This window comes from Oncorhynchus kisutch, unplaced genomic scaffold, assembly GCF_002021735.2.
Source record: "Oncorhynchus kisutch isolate 150728-3 unplaced genomic scaffold, Okis_V2 scaffold2138, whole genome shotgun sequence".
NCBI classification, from domain to species: domain Eukaryota; kingdom Metazoa; phylum Chordata; class Actinopteri; order Salmoniformes; family Salmonidae; genus Oncorhynchus; species Oncorhynchus kisutch.
In genome coordinates this window covers 24,308-35,607 of record NW_022264083.1, presented here as the reverse complement: position 1 = coordinate 35,607, position 11,300 = coordinate 24,308, and the positions used below count along the sequence as shown (strand labels likewise).

At 43.2% G+C, this 11,300-nt stretch overlaps 1 protein-coding gene across 1 annotated transcript; it reads right to left on the bottom strand.

Annotated features, from left to right (window-relative positions):
- Nucleotides 1-935: 935 nt before the first annotated feature.
- Nucleotides 936-2,056, bottom strand: LOC116369297 (L-rhamnose-binding lectin CSL3-like). The gene is made up of 5 exons (XM_031819417.1): nt 1,928-2,056; nt 1,633-1,668; nt 1,508-1,552; nt 1,232-1,367; nt 936-1,105 (listed from the first exon to the last, which is right to left on the bottom strand). The coding sequence occupies exons 1-5, from the start codon at nt 1,956-1,958 to the stop codon at nt 964-966; spliced, it is 390 nt and encodes a 129-aa protein (XP_031675277.1). The 5' UTR covers nt 1,959-2,056; the 3' UTR covers nt 936-963.
- Between the last annotated feature and the right edge of the window lie 9,244 nt (nt 2,057-11,300).

Here is an 11,300-nt window from a genome sequence, read left to right as displayed (position 1 = left end):
AACTGTTGAAAAAATAAAGTCGACCCAGCCGCTACACCCAATCTGTGCAGTTTGTGCCATCTGTCAGATTGGCTATAACCCTGCAAAACTGTAGGAGTTGCGCTAGCTAGTTACCGTTCACTGAAACATGGTAAACCAATTAAGTGCACAAGCATCATATAAGCTTGACACTTGCCTTCCATGTTCTTGCTGGCTAATTGAGCTAGATATGTCAATTTAACAAGGAACAGCAGCAGCATATGAGACAAGTCAAAAAAGTTACTGCAAAAAGGGTCAATGCAGATAGTCATTCAGCAGTTAAGGCTTGGGGGAAGTAGAAGCCTTTCAGGGTCCTGTTGGTTCCAGACTTGGGGCAGCCGTACCATTTGTTATGGAGTAGCAGAGACCAGTATACTTGGGGGGTGCGAGTCTTTGACAATGTAGAGCCTGCCGACACAGGTGGTGTCGAAATCCTGATGCATGGAGCGCGCCTCTGATGTACTGGGCCGTACGCGATACCCTCTGTAGCACCTTGTGGTCAGATGCCATACCTAGTGGTGATGCAGCCAGTCAAAAAGCTCTCAATGGTGTAGAATTCAGAATCGGAGGGCTGACACCAATCCTTTTAGCCTCCTGGCAGGGAAGGGCCTCAGCCCTCCATTTCCTGTAGTCCACTACCAGTTCCTTCGGCATCTTGGCACCACACTGCCAGGTCCTCTGACCTCCCTATAGGCTACTCAAACTAAACAAGTTGCATATCCACAGCTTGCTAGGGTTAGTTAGCAGTTGAGGGTGGTTTACACTTGGAGAAACAAAAGTTAACAAGCTGGTACCATAGGGGAACCAACCCATTATATTCCTTTTCTAGCAATCAGCTGAGCTTACTTTTTACAAGATTAAAAGTGGGTAGGAGAATTAAAACAATGTCCCAACATGACACAGTCATACCAACACTAAATATTAAATACTAAATACTAAATATTATTAGCACACATTCAGAGACTGACTTGTTTCTTGCTGTTGGACACAGGAGTATTTGGTGTCCAGGTACTTATAAGTCCCGACACAGGGGTCTCCAAAAACGAAATTGGATGCAGGGACAATACACTCGCTCTTCCCACCGCATCTGTGTGTTTCAAAGACATGTTGAGGTCATGAGTTCATACAGGTAAACACAACAGGTTCCAGCACATTTCTGCCATCTTGCTGGTGGTTGTTTACACTACAGCCAAGGAGTTACAGGTTCTAGTACCTTTCTGCCATCTTGCTGGTGGAGGATTGGCTGAGGCAGTTGGTGTCGGTGAGTTGGTTATCAGGGCGCCCAATAGAACAAACATCGTGTTGACGACGACCGTAGTTCGCACGCTTGATATGGATCTTACCTCCATCTGAGGGAGATGGAGAACAGTGAGGCACGAAGGAGAGCCAAGTATGGGTCTCTATGGTGTGGGCTAGTGACGCTAATCTACAGTATAAACGATCATAGGTGGTCGGTGAGTATACTGTTCAGCAGTGTGGACTAGCTTACCACATTGCAGTAAAGCATCAGAGCCTTCACACGTGATGCTGATTGCTGCCAGGACAAATAAACAGGAATTACACACCACTCACATTAGCTTGGTTAAGTAGTATCATCATTATTACATACAGTACCTCCATCTGTTAGTGTGCAGCAAGCTGTAGCCAGCACTGAAACAACATCACACAGCTAGTTCAGCAACATTCAACATCATATGCACTTGGACCATGAAGCTACAACTCAGCATTGGTCTCTATACGCAAGTTCAGCATTTGGTCTCATATTCCATGCTTTGAATACCTTTTTGCCCAAAAGGAACTGAATGTCCCTCAAATCATATTACATGTACTTCTTTTCACTCACAAATACAAACATTGTCATATATATTTAAATTCTAATCTGCATCAGATACAGATTTTGTATACTCACATGTGACCACCGTCAGTCTCAAAATGCACATGATGCCAGGTACAGGAGTGGTACTAACAGAGAAAATGCAACTGATGATAACAAGATCCAATACACCTGGTATTTATGTTATGTGACATGTCTTAATTTACCCAGGTGTATCTATTTGTCTCCAGGTGCACCTCATTGCAATTAGGGGCCTGCGTTTGGTGGTCAAAACCTGGCTATTGAGTCAGTCTCATGGAGTTAGATAGAGGACTCTAGATGGATGAAATCCATGTTGGCATGAACATTGCCACTGAGGGCTTCCAACAAAGTAGCCATCTAGGTGGAGCTTCTCAAATCAAATAAAATCAAATTTTATTTGTCACATAAACATGGTTAGCAGATGTTAATGCGAGTGTAGCGAAATGCTTGTGCTTCTAGTTCCGACAATGCAGTAATAACCAACAAGTAATCTAACTAACAACTCCAAAACTACTGTCTTATACACAGTGTAAGGGGATAAAGAATATGTACATAAGGATATATGAATGAGTGATGGTACAGAGCAGCATAGGCAAGATACAGTAGATGGTATCGAGTACAGTATATATATATGAGATGAGTATGTAAACAAAGTGGCATAGTTAAAGTGGCTAGTAATACATGTATTACATAAGGATACAGTCGATGATATAGAGTACAGTATATACGTATGCATATGAGATGAATAATGTAGGGTAAGTAACATTATATAAGGTAGCATTGTTTAAAGTGGCTAGTGATATATTTACATCATTTCCCATCAATTCCCATTATTAAAGTGGCTGGAGTTGAGTCAGTGTCATTGTGTTGGCAGCAGCCACTCAATGTTAGTGGTGGCTGTTTAACAGTCTGATGGCCTTGAGATAGAAGCTGTTTTTCAGTCTCTCGGTCCCAGCTTTGATGCACCTGTACTGACCTCGCCTTCTGGATGATAGCGGGGTGAACAGGCAGTGGCTCGGGTGGTTGATGTCCTTGATGATCTTTATGGCCTTCCTGTAACATCGGGTGGTGTAGGTGTCCTGGAGGGCAGGTAGTTTGCCCCCTGTGATGCGTTGTGCAGACCGTTCGTTAAGGAAGAATCACACGGGCCACTTTCAGTCGCAAAACCTTTGAGCATTGCAGATATACATTTCATGAATAGAGACAACGTATTTCCTTAATAATCTCCATGTCGGGGAGACATATTTGTTCAATATAGCATATTTTTATCTGAACCTTCCAAAAGGTTGCATCCTGCCTAACGCTCCCCATTATTCAATCCAGGTTATCTGGAGGGATCAGCCAATTAATTATACACTTGAGCAAACACTGCATAACTGTAGGTAGCATTAAATTGCCACCTTTGGCTTCATACAGTACCTTTTCAAACAAAACACTCTGTGATGGTGTGCAGCCTTTAAGTTTGTTTGCCAACTCATAGAAATTATAGAAGACAATGGACTACTTTAATAAAATGAATATTGCCTCTATTGTCTCTAATGTAATTACATTTGTTATTTGATTTGAATGGAGCTGCCCTTGCGCTCACGTACGCCATAATGGGACACATATAAAGATGATATACTGTGACTATCATTCTCTATGGTCCAATCTCTACGATGTGTTGTTCTGGTGGCTGAGTGTGTGTCCTCTTCCTCTCAACTGTCCATTCTCAGGGCTGCTGGACAGGTGCCTTGCCCGTCAACGTTGCAGCCCTTTGGGTGTTGCACTTATCAGGCTTCACCGCCATTGACCAGAAAGGCTGGTCCTAGTCATTTTGTGCATTTATATGTTCCCAGTTGCCACTCCTGTGAAGGGAGACCGCTGCACTTGAAGGCAGTTCGGTGACCACAGAACCCCAGTACAGGTACTCTATTGTAAACATTATTAAAGTTAACCGTGCTGAATGACTATGTACATATGGCAGCAGTCTCTATGGTACAGGTTAGAGTACCAGGTGGTGTCAACCCAGTACCCTGCTTTTAATAGTGACTAAGTTTGGGCTGGGTACTGGGAGGAGGCCGGCTAGAGGAGACGATTTTAACGTCCGATGGACTGGAGTAAGAAACTTCTATCTCCAGTTTCTCAGTCTCTAGGTCACAGCTTTGATGCTCCTGTACTATCACCTCCTTCTGGATGGTAGCGGGGTGAACAGGCCATGGCTCGAGTGGCTGAGGTCCTTGATGATCTTCTTGGCCTATCTGTGACACCGAGCGCTGTAGGTGTCCTGGAGGGCAGGCAGTGTGCTCCCGGTGATGCGTTGGGCTGACCGCACCACCATTTGGGGAGCCCTTTGGTTGCAATTGCCGTACTAGGCGTTGACACAGCCCTACAGGATCCTCTCAATGGTGCACCTGTAGAAGTTCATGCCAAATTTCTTCAGCCTCCTGAGGTTGAGTAGGTGCTGTTGCGCCTTCATCACATTTTCTCAACGAATGGATCATTTCAGGTTGATTGTGATGTGCACGCCGAGAAACTTGAAGCTTTTTGTCCTCTCCAGTGCGACCCTGTAGAAGTGGATGGGGACTAGCTCTCTCTGCTGTCTACTGTAATCAACAATCATCTCCATTGTTTTGTTGACATTGAGGGAGAGGTTATTTTCCCGGCACCATTCCGTCAGGGTCCTCACATCCTCCCTGTATGCCGTCTTGTCATTGTTGGAAATCAGGCCTACCACTGCTGTCAGCAAACTTGATGATTGAGTTGCCACTCAGTCATGGGTGAACAGGGAGTACAGGAGGAGGTTGAGCACACACCCTTGTTGTTCCACAGTCTTGAGGATCAGCGTGGTGAAGGTGTTGTTGCCTACCTTCACACCCGAGGTCAGCCCGTCTGCCCAGCTGCAAAGAGCGGGATTGAGACCAATTGTCCAAGCTTGTTGATGTGGTATGATTCTGCTATTTCCTTTACATTTGATCCGGAACCCCCAACAGAAGCTAGCCAGCTAACTAGCTAGTAGTCAGCTTGCCACTGCTAGTGGTCATCAGCTACCTTTAGCAAGGACATATCTCGCCAGTCTGCACAGAGCTGCACAGAGCACAGAGCACAGAGCAAATCGGGCTTATTTTTCTCCATATCTCTGGATTCCTACCTCAAGCTCTGAACCTTTTCACCTAGGTCATCGCAGCTAGCTAGCTGCTATCCGATTGGCTTCTCCTGGCTAACGTCTCTGTCCCGAAGCAACCACCAATTAGCCTGGAGCTAGCCTATGCTAGGCCCATCTCCCAGCTAGCTGAAGAGGTCAATCAGCCACTCCTTAAGCTACAATACCTATTTTGCAATTGGCCTGGACCCCTGTAATTGCCGATATGGAGCCCTGCTGATCCATCACGACTGGACAACTGACGTAATCCGCCCGAGGGGGTTTCAACTGGCTCCCCCGTCGCGAAGTCCCCTGAATGCCCATCTGCTAGCCTGCAATCCGCGGCCCGCTAGCTGTCCAGAGCACACCGGACTGTTAGCTGAAGAAGTCCATCAGATAATTTTTGGGGGGCTACTGTACATATTTTGAAAATTGGTCTGGACCCTTTTACTACACAGAGTCCTGCTGATCCATGTCTCAATTGTCTCAAGGCTTAAACATCCTTCTTTAACCAATCACCTCCCCTTCATGTACACTGATTGAAGTGGATTTTACAAGGGACATCAATAAGTGATCAAAGCTTCCACCTGGATATTTATTTTTTATTCATTTTTTTTTTTACCCTGACATTGCTCATTCTGATATTTCTTAATTCCTTTATTAACATTTTGGGGATTTGTGTTTATTGTTTTGTATTGTTAGGTATTACTGCACTTCAACTAAAGCTTGTAACATGCGCATTTTGCTGCACCTGCAATAACATGTGCACAATATCTGTAGTCAGCAGTCTGATGGATTGTAGAAAGAAACGGTCTCTAAGCCAGTTGGAATCAGATTGCATACACCAATATGGTCTGCCCGACGATAAGGGAGAGAAGACTTTGTGGTTGATTTTTGTGGGGTCCTTGATAATGATGCGTGCCTTCCTCAGGCAGATGTCCTGGATGGGTGAGGGCACTGTCCCAGTGATGTACTTCACAACCCGCTAGAGTGCCTTGCAGTGTGCCATACCATGATGCATCCACTCAGGAAGCTCTCAATGGTGCAGCAGTAGTATTTAGAGAGGAGGCAGCATGCCACATATCGTCAGCCACCTTAGGAAGTAGAGACGCTGTTGTCATGTGGGTCCATGACGAGTCCGCAGTGTTGTGGTTGCTGAGAAACTTAAAACTTGTGACTCTCTCTACTGCAGTCCCGTTGATGTGGATCAGGGTATGTTCCATCCTCTGCTTCCAGAAGTCAACAATCAAATCCTTTGAAGCTCCTGGTCATTCAGAGCAGCAAGAGTTCTCCTTGATAACTTGGTATTGTCTACCTCGGAGCGAACATAGAATGAGTTAAGCTCGTCTGAGAGGGAGGCTTTGGTGGGCATCGCACAGCAGGATTGCCTTTTTCAGTCTGTGATAGTCTGAAGTCCTTGCCACGCGACGCAAGTTTGAGTTGTCGAACATCAATTAAAGTTTCAGTCTTGTCTTTTTGCATTCTAACTTATTTCTGGAGCTCGTACCTGCTAGGCATTGCACACCACCAGGTCATCATGTTCGTTCTTCTGACATCGAATGCTGCAGTATGGAATATATCTGTTCATCCATGGTTTTTGGTTTAGACCTGTAGGGATTTTTATTGTGGGCACATCATCATCAACATATTTCCTAATGAAGACTGTGACTGATGATGTAGATTCTTCAATGTTGATGAATGAGTCCTGGGTGGACTGTCTTTTTTTACCCGCTTTTTCTTTTTAAAGTTTAAATCTTGTCTAATCGCTGCAACTCCCCAACGTGCTAGTGAGAGGTGAAGGTTGATTCATGCATCCGCCGAAACATGACCCGCCTAACCGCGCTCCGTAACTCCCGCCAGCTTAACCTGGAAGCCAGATGTATCAACGTGTCGGAGGAAACGCAATTCAACTGGTGACTTGGGTCAAGTAAAGCCCCACTGGCTGATTCCGGGTCTGTAGTAACATCTCTAGCACTGAGTTGCAGTGCCTTTGACCGCTGCGCCACTCGGGAGGCCACTGTGGATGAATCTTTGAACATATTAAATCTGCCTCGTGATGTCCAGTTCTTCAATATTCTCTGTATTGCTGGCTCCCTCTTAAGTTGCTGATTGTAGGCGGAGATTAGGAACAGAGACGTGATACGATTGGCCAAAGCGGGGGTGGGGATGGCTTTGTACTTATCACGGATGTTTTGCTTGTGCATGGTCAAGCAGGCTGGATCCTCTTGTGAAGCAGGATACATGTTGGTGATATTTTGTGAAAACCTTCAAAGGCTGCTTTCGATTTTTAGAGAACAGTAGGAGATAAACTCCCATTGGCCAATGAATGGAGAAACGTATAACGCCCCACAAACTTTTGACGGATCACATTCACATTGTCATAAAGCGTCACACGGTTGCTAAGCTAATCGTCATGCAATGCCTTCTCAAAGCTGAGAAACCTGCCTATTTTCCTCAAAAGTAGATAATGTCACTATTCCCGAGCAGTACGATATTATCAAACATCTCGGATTACAGTTGCAATTTTGCACATGTACACGGAATTCATGCTAAAGTTGGGGTTTTGAGCTAGCGCCCAATTGATTCCCATTCACTCCTTGAAGAGCTCTCCTTGTTCCAGAATAGTCCAGAATGCACTGCGCAGCCCATTGACAATGTATGGGCAACATACAAATGGGCATTAATACAATGCCAAGGGAGTTTCCCCATCTCCTCAAGGGTATCTCTGGCACTGTCCCACATATTTCGGCAATGCACCAAAATCGATCTGTCCCTCATTTAAATCAAGTCTAAGTGGTGGATCAGTAGTGCGCTATTTCAATGCTGAGTTACATTTTTGTACACCAGTATCCAACACCTGAAAATAATATTTTTGGTCTGAAAATATATTTCACTGCAGTTTAGATGGTACAATGATGCGACACTATACTTTTGTCAAACTGAAATTAGGCGAACCAGAATATCATGAAATGGCGGCGTGATCCACAGTTCATTTTTTATTTATATTATGCCATCATTAATATGTCCTGTGGGACTGTAGTTGTAGTAATGCACTGCTCATCCCATATCAAACCAATGGACAATAGGAGACCGAATGTGATCTAATTGGCCTTCACATAACTCTTACGGAATGTCCACGTGGATGGGGATATTGGACATGGTATCGAAGTTTACTGGGTGACAATGTATGTTTAATTTCGACAAAATCATTTCTAATTAAATTTTTCCAGTACAACATAAGTTCAGCAAATCCGCTTATTGTTTGGGATACCTTTAAATGTACCTTCAGAGGTCATTCAATTCAATTTTCATGTAACGGTTTTCTTGAGTCGAAGGAGAGGCGTACCATAACTCAGCGTGGTTATTATTCATGGTTCTTTAATAAAGAAACTATACATGAATAGACTAACAAAACAAGAAATGTGAAAAACCAAAACAGCCCTATCTGGTGCAAACACAGAGACAGGAACAATCACCCACAAAACCCAACACCAAACAGGCTACCTAAATATGGTTCCCAATCAGAGACAATGACTAACACCTGCCTCTGATTGAGAACCATATCAGGCCAAACATAGAAATAGACAAACTAGACATGTAACATAGAATGCCCACTCAGATCACACCCTGACCAAACAAAACATAGAAACATACAAAGCAAACTATGGTCAGGGTGTGACATTTCAACAACAACAAAAAAGCAGTTTCTGGCTAAAGAGACAGGACTAAGGGAAATACATTCTCTAATCGTACAGGAAGCAATAAAATTAACTACAGAGATACAAAATAAATTAGCACCTGTTCTCTATTACACACATACACTTATCTGTGATTCTCCATTTTATATTTTAAAGGACAAAGCTAAATGATCAAAAGATGGCGCATACAGAGACGGTCGCCTCGCTTCAAATCCTTTGGAAATTGTGCAGTAATTTGTGGACGAAATTAGGGCACGAGTTTCCTTCCAGAGAGACATCAGGCATTGTAACATTCTATGTTTTACGGAAACATTGCTTACTCGGGATATGTTGTCAGAGTCGATACAGCCATTGGGTTTCTTCATGCGTCGTGCCGACAGAAAAAAAACATCTCTCTGGTAAGTGGAAGGGCGGGGGTTTATGAACATACAGTAACTCAAGTCCTTTTGTTCCCCTGACCTAGAAATCCTTAAAATCAAATGCCGACCGCATTATCTCCCAAGACAATTCTCTTTGATTATAGTCACAGCTGTGTATACCCCCCCCCCCCCCCCCCCCCACCCCTTCCCCAGGAAACCAGATATCCTCAGGCTGCATTTATCAAATCCAACCAAGACTCCATTTTTCTCAAACCGCCCTATAGGCAGAAACTCAAGCAGGATCTACCCGTGACTAAAACCATTCAACACTGGTCTGATCCATCGGAATCCACGCTTCAAGATTGTTTTGATCACGTGGACTGGAAAATGTTCCGGGAAGCCTCAGACAATAAAATCGTTTTATACGCCGACTCTGTGACTGAGTTTATTAGGATGTGCATTGGAGAGGTTGTACCCACTGTGACTATTAACACCTACCCCAACCAGAAACTGTGGATAGAAGGCAGCATTCGCGCAAAACTGAAAGCGCAAACCACCGCATTCAACCATGGAAAGAGGTTGGATATAAACTGAATATAAACAGTATAGTTATTCCCTCCGCAAGGCAATCAAACAAGCAGATTGTCAGTATAGGGACAAAATGGAGTCGCAATTCAATGGCCCAGACAAGAGACGTATATGTGGCAGGGTCTACAGGCAATTACGGATTCATAAATTCATAAAATGCCTGGATGTTTACAATTTCGGTGATTCTCTTAGAAATGGTTAAAAGTACTGTATAGCACCCCCAGGTGTAAAATTGTAAATAGCAGCTACTTCTCAGAGAGTTTTGAATTGTCAAGAAGAGTTAAACAAGGGTGTCCGCTGTCACCATATCTATTCATTGTGGCCATCGAAATGCTAGCTATTAAATCATATCAAATAACAACATTAGAGGATTAGAAATCCATGGCTTAAAAACAAAGGTGTCCATGTATGCTGCTAACTCAAGTTTAATATTTAATCTTCTTGCTAGTTCCCTGCAATGTCTCATTGAAGATGTAGATAACTTTTCTGTACTCTCTGGACTAAAACCTAATTATGATAAGTGTAAAATATTATGAATTGGGTCTTTAAAAAATACATCTTGTACATTACTATGCAGTTCATATTTAAAATGGGCTGACGGAGAAGTAGAAATGCTTGGTATTCATTGAAAAAAAATATTAAATGTAGAGGTAAATACCTGTCTATTTATGTAAAATTTGCCCTGATTAACTCCTTAGTCCTATCTCAGTTTACTCACTTACTTATGGCTCTGCCTACTCCTGATGACTTGTTTTTCAAATCGTATGAGTAAAAAATATTTAGCTTTATCTGGGATGCTAAACCAGACAAGAAACAGTGTGCCTATCTATATTTATACATTTGTATATTTTTATTTAAACTGGTAAGTTGTCTGAGAACACATACTCATTTACAGCAACAACCTGGGGAATAGTTACAGGGTAGAAGAGGGGGGATGAAGGATCCAATTATAAACCGGGGATGATTAGGTGGCCATGACGGTATGAAGGACAGATTGGGAATTTAGCCAGGACACTGTGGTTAACACCCCTACTCTTGCGATCAGTGCCATGGGATCTTTAGTGACCACAGAGAGTCAGGACATCCCTTTAACGTCCCATCCAAAAGACGGCACCCTGCGGCCTATGGTCATTGGGATATGTTTTAGACAGGAGGAAAGGGTGCCTCCTACTGACCCTCCAACATCAATTCCAGAAGCATCTGTTCTCCCATCCAGGGACATACCAGGACCAACTCTGCTTAGCTTCAGAAGCAAACCAGCAGTGGGATGATGGGTGATATGCAGGACTAGCTGGCTTTATAATGAATATGAATTGGGTGTTGTGAGATTATATATGAAAGCACTAAACATCTCTAGAATCTTCACTTATTCAAAAGTTTCACTTGAACCCTAAATGGTTCTCAAGTAAACTAAGAAAAGCTAATCCACTGTTTAAATAACTTTATCTGTGTACAGATTTCAATGTCTCATTTTTGATTTACTGCAAATGATATCTTTTTCAAAGTCTCTCTTTTTCAAACAAGTATTGCAGAGCTGGCTACAATTTAAATATTATGGCTGAATATAAATGTGCTGGGTGATGAAAGACCTGTATTTATGGGAAACAAGTTTGAAAAAGGGTATTTTATATTTAAATATTGTAAATTGGAATGGTTGACTT